A 19801-nucleotide genomic window follows, 5' to 3' on the forward strand; every position below is an offset into this window, starting at 1 on the left:
CAGCTGAATTTCCAAGAAACTGTAACAGTAGGATTTCATGTTAAAAATTCACCATAGTTTTTAAGTGATATAGAACAGGAACATTGATTCATACTCCTTAGAAAGAAAAAAAAAAAAACAGTACCTGCTATGAACAGACAAAATGAGTTCCATGATTTTGCTCATGAAATCATGTGAGAAGGAAAAAACCACACAACACCACTGGCTATGTTGCCACTAGAAGTTATTTCACTCAAAGAACGCAATGTTTCAACTAAAATATTATAATACATTACAAAGATGAGTGTCTCACTGAGATTTTATCACAAGTGAAATTAATCAGAAATTAGCAGAAGTATCCACAACTACTACTTAGGGTTAAAAAAAAGCCCTTAAAGAAAGTACAAAAAGGAAATGGCACGCCACAAAACAAGTAAGGTACTGGTTGGAGAAATACAAATGTAGACTCCATTAAGCTGGCAACTAAACTATATACAATATTTTTAACTAACTTGTAAGGTATAAGTAAGCATGAAGATACATTCCATAGAAAGATGTGTGCTTGACACTAAATCTAACGTAATATGCATTTGTACTTACAATATTCAAAATGTAGCCTAAAATCTTCACATATTGAACAGATAGTTTGAAACAATTTATTATAATTGATGTTTTAAGTGAGCCTTTTCACACTAATGATATATATAACGATATTACTGATGCACAGCTACAAGAACTATTTTGAACAAACATTTGTATTGCTAGTTATTTTCTCAATGCAGTAAATGTTTTCATGAGTAAATAACGGTCATTTATTTACAAATACAAAGAAATCGATGATTTATCAGGGGGACCTCACTTACCACTGAGGTACAACAAATCAAGCATTTTTTTGTGCTTAAAATCACGTCTAACAGACTTCAAAACTAAGGTTCTCAAATGAAGTCTAAATTGGCAGCACAGCAATACTCTTGGAACATTTCTTGATACATACCTGCTGTAGCACTAATGAAACAAAGAAAAGGTAACTAAGTTTTCTCTACTGAAGAAAAAGTGTATTGGACAGGTAGAACAAGTTGTCTTAACTCCAAAGTCAATAAAAAACATACCAGTTATGCATTTGTGAAAGAAAGCTGGATCAGAGTTTTGCTAAAAGAAAGAAATTGCAATTTTTTTCTCTCCCTATGTTCAGGTATCTAGTCTTTGGTATGGCTGAATGACGGATTACTCTGATCAATGCAAGGGATTCAAGCTTAATTAGAACAACCTTGCACATTGGACACAATATAGACAACCTCAGTATAGACCATATATATGGTAAAAGTGGGGTTTTATGCTATTACGACTTCTGGTGCTTCTGGGACTCATTAGGGAAAAAACAGAACTTTATGGCAAGTAAACCATAAAAAATGTTGCTTTTAATGTGTAAATTCTGATCTCCTGAACAAATATAGCAAGAACAAACATGCAGTCACGTTAATACATACCATCCAAAATAACGTCCCCGTAGCAAGAGCTGCATACTGTTCAATTGTCGAAAGCACACTGAAGATAAGGCATATCAGCACAATAAGGAAACTGTAAAAAAGAAATTTATATTTATATATATATATAAATAACAATAAACGTGTAATGAGTCTAATAAAAATCTAGGAGGACAAATATTTATTCTATCACTAATTATCTGTACACACAGAAATGACATTGATATTACATTATCTTAAACACAGCTAGTAACCTGGGTGTTCCTGCTTCATCTTACATAGCTTACGTCTCTTCAGACAGTTTTTGGGTTGAAAATTACCAAATTAAAACTGTACAAGAGACTTATCATTTACCTACCTCTGAGACTTGTCCAACCCCAGATAACAGCATTCCTTGTTTGTGCCTGTTCTAACTGCTTCTATGGCTGAATTACACACTTCCCCACCAATTGCTTCAAATATTTGCCTTTTGCTCTTGCAAATTCTATCAAACTGCAAAAAGAAATCCCAACTAAGCCAGAGCTTAATACGCTTTGCCCACACCACCTTGTATAACAACCATTTCCCTGAAAGCCCCAGGTAAACAAAGTCTGATATTTAGCATTTGAAACATAACTTGGGGTTGATTCAATTTTTTAAATAAAATTTCAAAACAACCATCGCAGAAAGAGAAAGTGAATAGAAAGGTTCGTTCCCCTGCCCAAGCAACTCCTTCTGCACCAATCCTTTGCATTTGACAGAAGCATGCTGCAAAAAACAGTAACTAAATTGACCACCCCTTACAGACCTCTGAAATGATTATCAGCTAGGTTTTATCTCAGCCAACTGACCCCCCAAAAGAGAAATGACAATAAATAAATCCGAATTCATGAGGTATATACCAAAACAGGACGTTAGCGACTGAAAATTGGCATGGCTCAGCTGAAGCCACCTGGAGCCTTAACCTTCTTTCACAGCAGCAAGAATTTAATTGGGTGAATCTTTTGAAAGGCTAAGTACTCAAGAAAGCAAAAATATTGTGTTATTATAATGTGACTGACATTATAAAACGCCTGCTTCAAAATGCAGCACACACAAGTGTAGTGTACGCATATACAAAGGATATTGTGAATGCATTACAGAATTGTGAAGAAGCAGCTTGTAAGTAATCGGGTACAAAACTCAAAGCAGTAAGTAGTGATAATAAACTGAAGTTAATAGGATAAAAATACCACATATATAAATACACATAAGAAAATTTACCTTTTCATAGGCAAAGTATAAATATATAGCTGTGTCTGATTTATCTCAAAAGCCTTCTTGTTTGAGCTTGTATCTCTAACTTTTGCTCCTCTTAATAGAAAAGAGGTGTACCGATGAGGCAGGAGAGCACAAGGATGAGCCAGATGTTTGAAACGTACCACATTTTGCCCAAGCGTCCAGCCATTCTACCTATAAGACTTCCTCAGTCACTGGAACATGGACATGAGTGGGTTCAGTTAAGGCAGAGGTAGCTGAGAATCTCTGGACAGAGTCTGACATTCCCAGAAGTACTCATTCACTTCGAGCTAAGTGACATACGCTGTTGCTTGGAGCAGTAACAATTAATATTCAGCATACTCATTAATATTAGTGTACATGTTGAAAGTGTAACGAGGCCAATGCATTACACCACAAGAGGGCACCAAAGCCAAGACTATATCTCCGTACTTCACTGCAACTACAGAGAATCTAGCAAGGATTAAAGGTGAAAGCCTGTGTGCCTAAGTAACAAGATAAACCGAAGGGGGAATTGTTTGCCAATTTTTTTCCCCTTGTTACTACTAAAGGAAGTGAAGGCTGACATCAGAACTCCACCAAGTCAGCATTCTATGTATTTTAAGGGTTTTCATTCACATGGATCTGTTTCAATCTTGCTACTTCTTTCCCTTTTTTTTTTTTTTTTTCCTTCAGGAAAAACTCCTGAAATGTATTACTGTGCTCTTTCCAGGCTGACAGCACAAGAGACCTTCACGCCCACAAACACACAGCATCCCACACCAAATACTTGTGGCCAGATATTGCTTCTTTGGCATTAGGGAAGATGCTGACACATCTATTACTACCCCCAGAGAAGAGAACTAGCAAACCAGTCTGGCCCATTCCTCCTAGACTCCGTTTCATGGCTGGAAGAGTACAATGATGGAATCATCATCCAGACAGCGCTTCACAGGTTCAAAGTCCTGTAGAAAATTGTTAACAACCTAATCTCTACAAACCCCATGAATTAGCTTCCTACTCAGGGTAGGTGTTACACTTAACATAAATGCAAAGGGAAAACCACATTCTACTTCTGACAAGTTTGGTACTATTTCTGTATAATTCCAAGGACTGAAATATTCAGCAGTACTTAAGTGAACGGACTACTTTTATTGTGAATTTTTAATATGAAGACCCTTTTCAGCCAGTCAGTGGACCCTGAAAGGGTCATAATGGATATCCCATTCTCATCATCTTATTTTGGATTTGGTATAGAAAGGACGCAGCAATACTGATGCAGCTTTCTTCTGTTCACATCTACTAAATGTGATTTAGATATGAGAACTTAGGCCTGAATTTTTAGACCTGCTCTACATCCTTCAGCAAGATCTGAAGGAAACACCTATGAAGAGGAAGAGGTAGGCTGCAGTGTAAGTGATGATTTGACAAACTTTGGGGCTGGAATTTAAGACAGGAAAACAAAGCAACTGCCATTAAAACAAACAAATGAGAAAAGGAACAGCTCAGATTTCACTAACAGTTCTCTGCCCCAATTGACACAGCTGCAGGTTCTCATCACAACAATGAAAAAGCACATTATCTTTTTGGGCACACAATACTTTTTATGAATGCACGCATACATACCCATGCAGATTAAACAAAGGAATCACAAAGCCGGTAAAGTTATAAGAAATACGAGAGTAGAGGTTCTTTGCATGATATCCCTCTAAACCTCCTGTGCATACCTGCTAGGATTTAACACACAGCTATGTGCTTTCCACCTCCCTCCCCACAGCCGTGCCCCGCTGCAGCAGTCACCTGCCATCACCCCTGCACCATTCCACATTCTCTCTCATGCTTTTTTAGTTTCAGTGCTAGTGGCTTCCTCTTCCACTTCTGAACTATAAAAAGGGAGTGAGGCACTAGGAAAAAGGGAAAACTTTGCCACCTTTTTATTTATTCGTTTTAAACAGCTACCTTCCCTCTCCTCAGGGAGCAGTCACAAACAACAGCCGCAGGGACAGCCTCTGCTCTGCCTCAGACCTGATTTCAAAATCATCCTGGGGAAATGCAACTGCCAGGCCTCAGGAAGTTTCTCCTACTACTGTAAGAAGCGTGCCTTCTTTTTTCATTACCAAAAATTCAAATACATGTGAATTTTCATGGGCGGGGGGGGGGGGGGCAAGGCAAAGAATCATGATAATAAAAGAAAAAAAAGGTCAAAGCTCCAAATTGGTCTATATTTTCAAAGCAAATGTTCTGATTTCAGCTCTTTAAAAAATAACTCTTTATCACTGTCTATAGCACTTTACTGTGGTCACTAGTGCTATATTTTCCCAAAGCTGTACTCACTTAGAGAGAGATGCCAGCCATGTACGCTGTCCACCCAACCTGTTAGCATCAAACAAACTAACAGGCAACTGAAACCAACCAAGAAGCATCGGACAACTTAACAGCGGATGGATGTATCAGCCCTACCCTAATCAACCGCGTAATTTCAGAAAGATAAGTCACAAGAGCTTTGTTTTGGATAAGCGAAGCCTAATATGCATCAAGTCTGTTTTCAATGGTAACATGCTGGACAATTTCAGGGAGCAATTTATATGCTATGTGAAACAAGCCACTGCAAAATGCCCAGCTTAAAAACCGGCTGCATGTCTGAAGGCTGCAACCATCCCACAGATGCAACGCAACCCCAGCCTGCGCTCACACACTTCGTGCAGAGCCGACAGGGTCTTAAAGATATGCCTAGTCTCAGAAGACACATATCTTTTATTTCCTGAAACACGTCGCTCATTTACCCTCTATGCACAAATGTGCTCATCTCCAGGAAAGGAAGCAGAGCGATGAAGGGTTCAGGTTTCCATCAGCTCTGATCTAACGCTCAGATTGTGGGGCCAAGCAAGTGTTGCAGATGAAACGATAGTGTGAAGCCTTACACACATCCCATCCCAGGTTACAGAGCACCATCTGCCTGCAGCCAGGGAGATCACAGTCACTGCACCAGCAGCAGCATTCAAAATTACTCAGCTTTGTGGTTAACTCCTACTTAACAGTGCTATGTTTCTGCTAACCCCAAACATTTTGCAGGGGTCTGATCAATTGCATACTTCTGGATGTGTCAACGAAACCACTATTAATACAGTGTGGATGCTGGCACGAAGCAGCATGTGTTTTCTTTCACAAACTCTGTTTTCATCAAACTACAAGAAAGCAAGCTGCTTCTTCTCAAAGAGCCAGCACTGCTATACAGGACAAATGACTTCAGCATACCAGTTTCCATGACTGTCTTTTCAGCTCGGCTTTTACCAGCTCTGCAAATCTGGTGGAGCCACAGAAACGTGGCTTTCTCAGTGCGTGTGAGCTGTCAGCATGCAGCACTCCAGTAACACCCCGAGCTCACGTACATACAAGCTGGCACCCAGACCTGGGACATGCTTCTATCCTGTGCTAATCATTAAGCAGAAAAACACAGACACAGGTGTATACAGACTCACATGACAAAGTATGCATGTAGATTTACATGCATGTGGATTAGTATAACAACAAAATTTGGCAGTAGCCATCCAGATCACTTAGAGAGCTCGTTCTTTCAAACAGGTTTGAGGAACTAGAGCATTTCTGTGAAAGAATCACACAGCTGATGAGTAAACAAGCCAGTAGTATATGCACTACATTTAATAATATATAGCAAATACAGACAGAACATATATTACGAGCTAGCAGCAGATTTACTTTTTTCTGACTATTCCAGGATATATTTCAACTTTAAGAACAGGTCCAGATTGTTGCCTGTGTCACCAGCCTCAGCAAAAGCTGCAGAAACATGACACAGGTAGCTGTCAGTACTGTGCAGCCTCCTGCCCCAAGGTGCTTTGTTTTTCCTGGATTTATCTTTAGTTTTAGAACACTGCCATGTCTTTTTTGTGGCTTGATACAACACGTGGAATGATCAACGGAACAATAGGCCACCTACTGAGAGATAACACTCATTTAGCAAATGTCACAAGTAGGAGAACTGATAAAGCTTTATTAAATACGCCTGGCGATATGACCTGGAACATTTAAAAACAAGGTCCACAAGACAAACAGGAAGCACCTACTCACCAGATTAATAGTCTCACACACCTGAAAACATCATAATGAAAACAAGTATTAAAATGTGGGCAAATTTTATTGCTGTTGGAAGTGTTTTGTACATACTCTCAGTGGGCGGGGTCTTTCCATGAACAGAGAAAAGCTTGGTATTGGGCCCTAAACTAAGTTGAAACCTCAAGAACATTTAATAGATGAGAAGTGAGATTCAAAATTTAAAATGTTAGGAATTCAACTTGATTTCTAACCCCCCAGGAAGGCAGCCAGTTTTCCCATTTTCAATGGCACACAGGAGCTGTCTTAAGTCTGCTCCTACTGTCACACAACTTTTATGCATTACAGCTATTAAGTCTTGAAGGTACCCAGCTATCAGTGCCCTTGGATAAAGGGAGCATTATTTGAGATTATAAATGAAGTATCTGTGCTCTTTCCCACCCCACCCCCCACCCCCCAGCCCGCGGAAGTCAATGGCTAGTTTTAGTGCATCCTGTCTACCGGAGAAAATGACTGAAATTAAAAAGAAACATTCTATAAGCAAAAAGCCACCTCTGTGGGATCCTTTTATGTTTCTGGTAGCATTCTACCTAAACCTTCTTCACGAGCTCCTGTCTCCTTGCCATTTAGCTTTTAGCTGTGATAGGTTTTACTGGTAAACAAAGCAGTGCAACCAAAATGTAACCTCTGCTAAGCATACAGCTTTAGAATAACCAGAACAACACCGAGAATGAACACCACAAGCGCGCAGATTAATATTGGCAGATTCTTATCTTGATCACCATAACTTGGAAACTATAACACTGCTGCATAACCAAGTCCATGTTAGTTCATCAAAATAATGATGCTCTATCATAGTTCATTTTCATCTCTATTGTGTAGATATACAATTATTTTTCAGATTGCAAAAACAAAGGTCAATGGTATCATAAAAGGATAATTTTGTGCAGCTTTCTGGGCAGTGAAAGTGTTATTGCAATGAGGACTTAGATGCACAACTTCAGATAAGGCACACACTTGCAGAAAAACTATGTACAGAGGAAAACCAGAAAATTACGCCTTGAAAAGAAATTTTAATTTTTCTTTCCCTTGAGATCTGCACTAGAAATGTTTCACATTATGACGGAAGTGTGAGATTTCCTAAGATATCTCCTACTCCGTAAGGGGACAAAGATAAGACATCAGTGACGAACAAAGATATCAGCACACAGAACAACCTGGCATTCTGTACATCACACTGCCAATCCCCTCAGGTTCAGATTATTGTTCTGTTATTCCCCTCATTCCTGGAAAGTGCCCTGAAACCTTGCAGTGTTGCAGTGGACCTCTCAGTCTCTTACTGGAGCTATTCCATTCAGCGCGATGAACTGAATATTCCTTGGAGAAGTGCCCGGAGCACCACCAGTCTCCTGTATCCCAATACCTGCCTCTCAGTCACCGGCTTTTACACTGAAAACAGAATCATTCACTGTCCTGCATTCCCATTCCATTCTAGGCCAGAGAAATCTTTCCTTATTTTATTTTCATCAGGAAAATCGGTTCTGCAAGGGTTTATATTACTATAAGTCAATTATAACCACCACTTCATGCAGTACACTGCATCGATAGCTCCATGTTACAATTAGGCAAACACTCGTACAGATCTCTATCACGTCATTTCTCTTCACAGCTAGATACCAGGTCTTTCTTGCTCTTTCACTCAAGACGTTTTGGGAATAAGGACAAAAACCAAGGATAAAAATTCTAATAAAAGGTAGAAGTTAGAAGGGGACTAGGCAGAACTTGTCAAACGCAGGACAGATGACAGCAAGAGAGGACAGGACTCCAGTTCTTAAACTGCACTGGTAGGAAGCAAATACAGGATAGCAATTGATTTTATGGGATCACCATCAAGATGCAGCGTCATGTACAAATACCAACTGGTGCTTTTAAACATGAGATATTCAGACAAAGTTGCTTTTAAAAAAGAATCTGGATTTCACTGTGTGGAGTACTTTCATCCTTAATGAAATTCATTAAGGTGCACAAAGACCCCGTATGCACAGATTGAATGCTGAACTCTTCAGCAAGTCTGAACTGAACCCTGGGAAGACACTAATTCTGTGAGGACTCAAAACCATAAGAGCACAGTACAGTCTACTAATAGAAGACTAAAAGAGCATTCAGTTATGCAAGCAGTGGACATCAGAGGCCCTCCATCACTAAAAAAGGGGTTTGGTTTATGCTTGTTTTCAAGGAGAGTAGTTGGCCAACGGTAACTTAATAAAATGAAGGAGCCCCATACTTCATCCTTGCTCATAGTTTTAGCTGACTTTGTAATTGTTATTAACATATATTGTTTTCTCTGAGTATGGCTATGAACTCTCTAATCCTTGAAAGAAAATTGTGTAACTCCTGCATTAGCTGTGCTACCTAACTAGTTCAAGTAACTAGCTTAGGAGAGAATTGTTTCACTTATGGAAACATAAATTTTTAGTCTAGATCCATGAAACCAGGCAAAAATATGAAAAAATCACCATAGAAAGAAGTTAGAAGAGACCAGCAACCTTCACAAACAGTGGCTGGAGATGGAAAAGCCTACAAGAATGCAAACAAGGACTTTAGTCCAAGTAACAAACAAACAGAAAAAAAACACAAGGCTGGCTGCAGGCTTAACCCCCTGGCCCTCCAGGCTCCTCGTATGGTTTTTGCCTGACGGATTTGTCTTATCTTTTTTTGCTTTGTTTTTGAGGCTGGGGAAGGAAGGAGGGGTACAGCCCCTGCCCATCTTTCAGCCTCTCTGCAATGCGAGGATGCCCAGCAATGGGGAAGCACACTTGTATTCATGCAGAGAAGCACGATTCGCTCCAGGAACTGGACACAACAGCTTCCAGTACAACGCGCGCTTCCTCTCTCGGATGTCCTACACAGGTCAGGCTAGCAGACAGATCACTGTTCTCAGCTGTCACTTACCATCAAAAAACCTCAAGCAGACAAACAAAGTGTGAACACTCTGTTTGCGTTAGCTTAGGGCTATCAGATGGAGTTTCCTGTTAATATGTATTTGTTCCAACTGCACAGCAAAGTAAAGTTGGTGCTTCCTGAAGGAAACAATGGCATAATTTTTAACCATCTCCTTGACTCCTTGCCGAAGTACTATCTTCTAGCTCCTGTGTGAGAAAGCACTTTTGTTGTACAAGATAAATAATATACAATACAGGGTAGACTGATACTAACAAAAACAGGTTAGCTATACAGCTAATAAGCAAGGTTTCTATCACTTACTCGGCTCTTCTGGGAGATTAGTGTCTGTAAAAATAATTTAAGTTACGGGCAGCGTACCAAAGCACAAAGGACACAATGAATCAAAAGTCATTTAGGACACAACACCAGAATTATTGCAGGAAAGGCCTTGGCAAAGAGTATGATTGCAGTAGAAATGCAAACCAGATGTCAAGGTGCTTCAAGAGGAAAGGTTAACTGCCCACAAAAAGCAACGTTATTGCATCCTGCAACAAGGTATTGGTTCCTCCGAGAATAGGCAAGGCTGAACAGGAAAAAGATGATAGGTGCTGTGTAAGAAGCTGGAAAAAAAAAAAAACATGCTACATTCAAAACAAGTGCATGACTCGAGATGTGAACCACTAGACTGCAAAAGGTTCTGCAGTGCTCCTCGGACAGTACATAACAAGCATCTGATGTGTCTGATCATTAGCAGAAAACACCAACAAAGCACCATGAGCCACTGGAGGAGTAAGTGCAGATGCACAACTAGGAAAGGATGTCACTGAATACTACAAACCTAAAGCATTTTTGCAGTTCTGTGTACAAGCAACCCACGGCTCAGGAAGACAAAAACGGGTCATTAGTGCTCTTACATGAAAGCTAAAAGTATACAGTGAGAATTATGTGAAACAGTGAACTATTTTCTGCTATTCTCATCATTCGATAAAAGAGCTCAAAGCAGAGAAAAGAATTCATTTTCAGAGCTATTCCAAGGACAATAAGCTGTTCCTTACTCTTTTGGCCACTAACACGGCTTTAGGAAACTCTTACAGCCCTGCACACTGTCATTCCCTGACCTACGCAGGTCTACCCATGTCCTTCAGCAGCCCATTGTTCAAAGGAGGACCCACCCCCAGAAGACATCCCTGCTGCACACCCAGTACCCACAGCCCTAACGCTGCCTGTTGCAAGATGAACAACAATACCAAATTCAGCCTGTATTGGGCTTTAAGCCAGCATTCAAGCCAAAGCAGAGCTGAACCACGGCTTTGCAGCTCTTGAGCAAGCCAAGTCATTTTGGTGGCAGCCCCATCAGGAGAACAGGTAGCACCCATCACCTTGAAGGGCCACGCCACATGCGTGGCCAGAGGACCAAGCAAGGCAGGAGCAGTGTGTACACTCGGCTCATGGTCCCGAGGCCAAGGAACTCTCAAAGTCACCCAGAAGCATGGTGCCAGGACAGACGCCTGCAAAGCTTTTTTGGGCAAAAGTACACACAGCACACAACGTGCCTGGCTGTTTCCAGAGGGAGGGCAGGCAGAGGAAGCTTTTGCCTGAGAAGCAACCATTCAGATGCTTGCAAAAGGCTGTGGTCGAGGTGGGTTTTGCACAATAAGCAGACCTAGGCACCTCCTAACACACAGGAGTTGCAAGCAGGGACTTAGGACAACAGATAAGTTGCACACCGCAGCTGAAAGCAAACAGTTTGTCCTTGCTGCAATAGAGAACTTTCCTTTTTATCATCCCATTCTGGATAAGTTTTCATTTCAGTAAGAAAGGAGGGGAGATAGGAGAGGTGTGCTCTAAAAGCAGAGTGCCATGATGCCAGTAAAGCTTGTTTGCTAGGTGGAGCTTTACACAGTCAGTCTGAGGGCCCACTGGATCACTTCCACTTTTCTTGTAACAGCAGAATCAAGGCAGCAGTTTTAAAACCATTTAGTATCCAAATATTAATAGAAGAATACTAAAAACCTCTCTAACGTTGTGCAAAACCCAGCTTCTGAAAAATTGTCAAGCCTAAGCTCTTGCTCTGCTTTGCTGTTATCAACCCTAAATTAAATACATTTTATGAAATAAAATATCACTGAACTTTAAAAAACAACAACAAAAAAACCCTTGAGCTTACTTTCCTTAAATACACAACACTTCTTTAAACAAGCAACAGCATTTACTCCAACTGGCTTCTGATGTTTGGGCTATCCTGATGTTATTTTGTTAACTTCACATGAGGGAACATTTTCAAGAGCTATATGTATTGCCCTTCTTTTTCTAATTACTTTCACAACAGCTGTACTGCTATAAATTACATCCTCTCCCCAATCAAAAGGTCAAAGGACACTGTACTATGCCTCCTAAAATAAACGTATCTTATTTTCATGCTAATGAGGGGATACTGAAACACACAAGATGTGAGAAAACAAAAGACAGCTAAAAAAGAGCTAGGTAAGGAGCTGCAGGTCTCTGGGAAGACACAGTGGGGCAAGTATGGCTACACATTTTCCACCTTTAATTATTTTAATTATGTTATGTTTTTATATAAGAGCATGCATCTTTGGGAAAGGAAAGGGTAGGGTATAATACTGCAGGAAAAAACCAGCCCTGGTCACCTTCTCATCTCAGAATTGCTCATTTAGTAACCAGCTCCTAGCCAGGAATGGTGCCTTACCCCAAAGTAGTAAAACAAGACAGAAGAGAGGAAAATATCCCCTTGCTTTAGGAGACAGACAGCATCCCACAGTGTTGTACAACTGATTTATTAGTGGACAAAAACTTGCATGCTAATTTTATTGCGATACAAATCAGGACTTGTGCCTCTGTATGTTCTATAAAGAAACATCCAGAGTGCTACACTAGCACAGTGAAAATCCTCCACGATAGGAAGGCGATGCTGACATTTCTGACAGCATCCGTATCTTTAGTTGTGAACAGAGTGAGACAGTGACCCCAAAAAAACCGCGGACATAAATACACAAATGTGGAAGGAACACCTGGAGCTGCTGACCTGGATAGAAACTTATTTCAATCCATTCCAAGCATCACCAAAGTGGCATCAGACCTGAGTGACCGCAGCCTGCCTGCTCCTAGCCTCCCAAACGCCTTTCTGTGCCCCTTCCTCCTGAAACAATCACATCTGAAAGAGGCTTTCATCGGCGCTGGCAAGTAAGATGAATACCGTGAGAAAGAGCTGAAGCTGGGATAAGTGCTCTCACTGCCATCTTAATTATGATCCCCTCCTTTAATTATTTAGAGCTGTAGCTGACATGCTTCCAGAGAAGTCAATATTGCCTTCTCTTTCATGCAAGTCGAGGACATAAAATATCATCTTCCTATATGAATTGGTAAGAATGGAAGAAAACAAGGCAAACTCTCAAGCACTGAATGGAATATTCACATGGCTTAGAGCTTCTCTGCCTTTTTCAGCCATATCCAACAAAGTACCAAACAGAAAAAAAAATGGCTGAAATTCTAGCAGGGTACTAAAAGGCAGGAATAAAATTAAGAAAAAACGTCTTCTTCCCCCCCCAGAAAATCAAATTAATATTAAAAGAAAATTGTTCAAGAAAATTACTATCAGTTCTAAGGCTTTACAAGAGGATTTAACATCTATGATACCTAAGTCATATTTCAAAATCGGACTCTAATTTTGTCTGCTCAACTACCAAAGAACTTCTTTGTCAAAGAAGTTAAGATGAAATGAAAGCGTGAGATGCTTAACATAATGAACCCTACAGGAGGGGCTCTTATTCAGCACCAAGGAACTCTACATAACCAAAATAAACTACTAACTGGATGCACAGATCTGTGGTGCTCACAGTAATGACCTTACTGCTGAAGCTGCCAGACATGCATTTTATTTTTCATCTTCCACAAGCTTTTTTGAAGATGGAATTTTAAAAGACATGCCAACCATAATGTTCAGTTTGGTTTAAAATGCTTATTTGTATATTATATTAGTGTGCTTTCCCCAAGCAGCACCAATAAAAAGCATACTTCCTGTAATGTTATACCAGAAAAATACATCAGCATGTATATACTTAACATCATGGCCAACTTCAACCGCTCAAATATCATGCTTGTGCTCCAAAAACCAGGAGACATTTACATTTTTCTGGGAGTCGTCTTTTGATGCTGCAGCAGAAAAAAACACTATTTTGTAATGAAATCTCAAGTTCTCAGTCAGATAACTTCATCAGCAGCAAGGGCTGATCAAAAACCATTAGCAAGCAGAAGACCCCCGAGACAGTGACACTGTGGTACCTCTGAAGACGAGCTACAGCCTTAGGAGAGGAAAGCTAGCACCAGCCCTTGGAATTCAGGAGCACAACACCGTCTGATCTCTGCCAGGAGCAGGCAAGTATTTTGCTAGTTGTATTAACATTATTTTTCACTTGTCAATGAGCTCTCACATTCAGAATTCCAATGGGTAACTTCTCTGTTATTTTTCTTAAGATTCCCAACTTTTGCTACTTGTCCTGCAACCTCCGTACTAGTGCAAAAATCGGTGCCCTCATGTAGGCCAGGTCTTCGGGCTAGCCAGTCTAGCCGTGAAGCAAAGGAACAGAGACAACTGAAAAACCAAGCCTTGGATTGAAACTCCCTCTGAACTTTGCTACGCTATTCTGTCTCCCTGAACTTAAAAAGCATTGTTCCAAAGCAGCAGCATTTTAAGACTGTAAGATGATGGCACCTTTTACCATATTGATTCATCTGAATTCAGCTGGACATTGAGCACTTGATGAAACACTTGCTCAGTTTGGGCTTTGCTCAGGAGACTCCATATGAAAAACATATCTTCATGGGAAGCAGCAGGTGAGAGCTGAGCTATGAAATTTAGATTAGAATATTAAAATCCCTCAATATTTCTTATGCTTCTGATATACCATCACGAGACAGTGATGACAGGAAGCAAGGGTGCAATACATGGAAGACAGTACTCAGCATGGTTTACAGTTCCAGTGTTACCACGGACATAAAGTGATTTTTACTACAGCTCCTAAAACTAGTTAAGGTCTTACTAAGGCTTCCAACCTGTATATAGCAAGTGTTTGCTAACAGCATGGAATGGATTTTTGAAAACAGAGTGACACACATCAGAAAAAGGCAAAAAATGAATTATTTAGTACACTAACTTGAATAATAAATGAATTGTTAATGATATTATGTCTGACATTACACATGCAAGTTGTATACTATATATATATATATATTCAAGAACTTGTTTCAATATATAATGTATTTTATATACTGTATATTTTTTCCAAAGAACTTTTTCAATTGCATGGAGGAAAGCCAAAATTTCCTCAAATTCAGGACTATAAAAAACAAAAACAAAAAAAACCTACCTCATTTAAGTTTTATAAATGCAGTATTACAGCACTGAACCATATTGCACGTTCCTGTGTTGTTTTTTTTTTAAACTTTATATGAGGTCCTCTGCAATGAATAATAACCATAAATATAAATTTGTAATACATAAAGTTAAGTAGAGGCACAAGCCTTTATGAGATGCGGGCCTTGAATAGCTCTCCCTGGGAAGTCGTGGTTTCATTGCCAAACTACCAGGTAATGTAAAATGCTGATTTTCTGTCAAAGTGCAGTGCCCTCAAGATTACGCTGCCTTTTCAAGTGTACATTTAGAAAGTGTCAGTAAAATATATTGATATGATCTGCCAACATATTAAGAACATCCATTTGAGTAACATATGATCTCATGGCAAAATTATGCTTTGAGATACTATTCTTGGCCCTAAACTACTAGACATTTTAAATATTAAAAACATTTCAGCAGTAGCCAAAATCCTAAGAAACTCCAGGGTGAAATTCATCCATCTACGTGACACTGCAGTCAATACACATCCTGCCATGTGCATAAATGGCTGTCAGTCATAATATTCAATAAAACACGCTCTGGCAGCCTGTCACTTTCCTGATATCTATTAATTTTCTGTGTTTAGTTTTCAATCATAGGAATTTATTATTTAGAACTAGATCCTGTAGATTCTGATGGCCATGCACTATGGGGTGGGGAAACAGAGATGAAAGCTGCAGGGATGAACACCATACTGTTGAATTAGCTGTCTGTAACACCTCACTGTTTGCTTCGCTTTTTAACAAATGAAGATTTTTATGGTTATAATGAAAACCATTGAAAGCAGCCAAATATTTTGAAGATACTTCTGTAAGTGCATCCTAATTAAATCATTACAGTCCACATGCATCAAGTAATCCATAAAATTCTTCCGTGTAAGGATCAGATTTCCATGTATTTCATCATCCAGGAGCCCAGCCCTGATTATTTTGAATACATTTTCAACTTAGAGCACTAAGCCCTTTTTGACACGCATCTCTAGTTATAGATCCCAATTGCTCTTGATCACCCAATATCTACTGAGTTTACAAAACTACAGTCAAGAAGATGATCCTGGACCCTTTGCTCCACCCTAATGGATCAATTTTAAAGTAACTAAAGAGGTAAAGATTATGGTACTTAGGACATACTAGTCATCTTGCAAGTCACAACACAGAAATTATAAAGGGCAGAAATAGTTGGCTGTACTTTTCAAACAGCAGCTTTAAAGAAACATTTGCATCTTTTTTCCAAATGATTTTAGCAACAGGCTTCTCCAGACTAAAGCAGGGCTTCACTTCATCGGATTTTTTGTTGTTGTGCTCTGAAAAAGAGGCTAAGTCCCACAGAGCTCCAAATTTCAGACCAGGCTATGAAGCCCGCGGCAGCAACTGGAGACAGATGGGTTACTCTTCCTGTGTATCAGTGTGAAAACCCAACCCGCAGTAATTAATACTGCTTTTAAAGATGCAAAGCACTTCAGAAGGTCCAGAAAGCTGAAGAACACCAGTAACACCAAGCAGCATTAGAAGAGAAGTCAGCAGCGCAACTCAAAGCTGAAGGACATCATTTGATTAGGGACATTATTGAAACGGCACCTGTGCCACTGGAGAAGACTTTTTTTTACGTAGTGTCACCTTCGTCAGCACAAACAAAAGCATTGTTCTACTTGGAAAGTCTTTGGCAGCAGATTCGGGAAAATAACAAAGTATCTCTAATGTGCATAGCACTTAACATTTGTTGTTTCATAATCTGATGAAGCAGAATTAATTTCTTGACCAGCCTACAGGATACGCTTAATTAAAAGAAAAAAGGACTAAGAAAGCTCTGTTCCACCTAGGTACTTTTTTTTTTTTTTTTCCCTTCTCAAAGCAATTGCTTGGGCAGATCCCTACTGCAGACAGCCTGTGCGTAATTGCCACACAAAGAAACACAGAATGCAAGTCCCTGACTACCACTGCAAGCCCCGGGCTTTTACATTTCTTGGATATTGTTGTTTTTTAGATGTTTCATAGCTAAATATTGTAGATGGCAACAGATTTTGACCATCTGCTGGCCACAGCTGTTAAGTACAGAAGTAATCAAATGTCGAGTTCTCATGTCCAGGTTGCATTCACTGTAAAATAATCATTTTTAAAAACAGAAGAGTTACTACAACTACAACAGGTCTGAAAAAAAAAAGAATATAAAGACAACTACTTTATGATCTTCACATTTGCAGATTTCCATTTATATGCCGTTTCCCACTACTCAAACACCAAATGAAAACTACGCTACTGTGAAACTTTGTAACAAATTCTGTTCATCTCAATTCTCAACTGGGGAGAAGGAGGCAAATTCATGTTATCCATCATTAATGCAGGTGTATGGGATAATTGTATTTTATAATTAAAATATTATTTTCAGTAAAATTCTGGCTCCAAAGATGACTTCATTTGAGCCTGGAAAAAGCTAGCACTGCAGGCAAAGAAACCAGAGGAGGGCACATCAGCAAACAAATTATTTGTTTGAGCAGTGAAGTCATGAACTCCCTCAACAATAGACTTTAACAAAAAATAACCTGTCAAGCATTTGAGCAATTATTTTGAACAGTGAGAAGCTTCCCCATATGAAGCCACAATCCCTGAACTTTTAAGGTGATCTATTAAGTTTTTGTGCCTTTCTCAAGTTGGCACAGAAGCATGTTTCTCATTCATCTTTGCCACACATACTTCGGTTAAAATAATATTATCATTCTCCTAGTAATGAAAGCTTCCTGAAACAGGCTCCCTCGTAAGTAGTAAAGATCACCTATTTGGAAGACATTTTTGAGACCAGTTCCTCTAATAATGGCATCACATTGCCAGACAAACTGCTGCTGCTCCCTATCACGATGAAGAGCAAGGAGCAAAGTAACAGTTTGGGGACAGAAAGTGTCAGAACTTGAGCACTCCTAAAAGCGGGGGGGGGGGGGGGGGGGGGGGGAGTTCAGTGAAAAAAACTCTGGGGTAGCACAGACCTGGGAGAAACGAGGCTCCTGAGGTAAAACTCCAGCAGATGGCCCCAAAGCAGCAGCAGCAAAGCTTTCTCCCAGCAGCTCAGACAACGTGGGCACTTGTTTTCTGTGCACACAGCGAAGGCAAAGCTGAAAACCTAGCTCCTCTTTGATCTGCATTGATGCATTTCAACGAAATTTGATGCATTTCAATGAAATGAGGAAAATCTATGTTCTGTTTTATTTAAGAACATAAGTTAACGTACAAAGCTAAATCCAGTCAAAAATTGTGGTTGCATAAGAGGATACCAGAATTTAAACTTAAATTTTCTATGCATGTTGTTTCTATTTATCCTTCCCTCTTTCTGGCTTAGGCAATAAAAGACAAAATTATGTTAATTGTAAGAACCCCCCGCCCTTTTCTTCCCATAAAAATGGAAATTTCACATTTCAAACACAAGTGAGAGTTCTTTAATGTACATTTCATTTTAGAGCAGAATTTTTTTTTTAACATTAAAATGTTTTGCAATGGAGATCCTGATCCTTCCCTACATAAGCCACTGAATATTATATACATGTGACAAAAACCATGCGGTTACAGTGCTGCACAGCTTTTCAGAAAACTTTCTCCTGTGACTAAAAAGCATCAAACGATCGTAAAAAGTATGTTAGGCAAACCGTTTCCAGTGAAATGGGTCAGAAAGAGGGTGCTGCACGTGCTTTATTGCATGTCATCACTCATACACTTCCAAAGTTAGCTGTGTCCAAGCCCTCTGTGGAAACTTAGGAATGATTTCTACAAGGAGAGCAAACTAAAAGCCACGTGCTCAGAAGTAACGTATGCTGGTTAAAAATCACTGCACTCTGAAATCGGACTTAGGGGCCGCTCACAAAAACGCCCACCTTCAATTTATTCCTTCAGAAATTTCATTTCATTCATCACAGCTCAACTCCAAACTGGCCTTCCTCCACCTTCAGAAAGGCATACCTGGCCCCACAGCACCTGTGCTGATTAATGAACTTGCTATCTAAGAAAATTTACAAATCAGAACACTCTTTTTATGTGGCAACAATGTAAAGATGCTATCATATTGTCTAGTTCACAATCTATATATCTTTTAGAAAAGATATCAGGCTTGGAAAAGGATATTTTTTTCCACCATTAACAATCATGTAGTCCATTAAGAGAGGAAAACCAATTCATGAAAAGCCATTTGCAGCTTAGATCTGTAAGTAAATGAACACATACTAATGTGACGGGGAGCCCCAGAGCTACCAAAGTGATGAAAATAAGCACAGGAGGACACCTCTTCTGTGCTCCGCAACATACGCTGTGATAAGCTAGGTCTGGTTCAATGTGAATGAGTTTACATTAAAAGATATCCCAATCCATTGCCTTCCCTACTGAGTATTTTAAGGAAATTCCACAGTGGCTTAGGTTCTTTCCCCTCAACTTCTACCACCATCTCATTTTCCAGCTATCACCCAGTCATTCATTAAGATCTGGTACTTGAAGAATACACTGCAAACCGAGACATTAAAGCTCTGCATAACTTCTACCCCAACGTATTGCCAGAACTCAAAACTCAATTTCCCTTGCTCTTACAGACTGCCCTTTACCAAAGGCACGGTGTGTTATATATTGCAAGTTTGCAGGCACAGAGCACGTTGTTTGATCAGGTAACACTGAAGAGAGGGGAAAAAAAATAGGGGCAAAAAAAAAAA

General features: G+C 39.7%; 1 protein-coding gene across 9 annotated transcripts in view; it reads right to left on the reverse strand.

The window, feature by feature from the left end:
- Positions 1-19801, reverse strand: part of KCNQ1 (potassium voltage-gated channel subfamily Q member 1) — a 409094-nt gene that overhangs the window by 296579 nt on the left and 92714 nt on the right. For 8 of the 9 annotated variants that reach the window (XR_014585267.1, XR_014585268.1, XR_014585269.1 and 5 more), the window contains exon 2: positions 1467-1557. Coding sequence is in view for 6 of the 9 variants with exons in the window: in XM_083838814.1 (XP_083694940.1) it covers positions 1467-1557 (91 nt within the window). In the remaining 3 variants the exon portion in view is untranslated. Of the gene's footprint in view, positions 1-1466; positions 1560-19801 lie in introns of all 9 variants that reach the window. The other variant, XM_083838811.1, reaches the window with a different exon arrangement.

This window comes from Anser anser, assembly GCF_964211835.1.
Source record: "Anser anser genome assembly, chromosome: 5".
NCBI classification, from domain to species: domain Eukaryota; kingdom Metazoa; phylum Chordata; class Aves; order Anseriformes; family Anatidae; genus Anser; species Anser anser.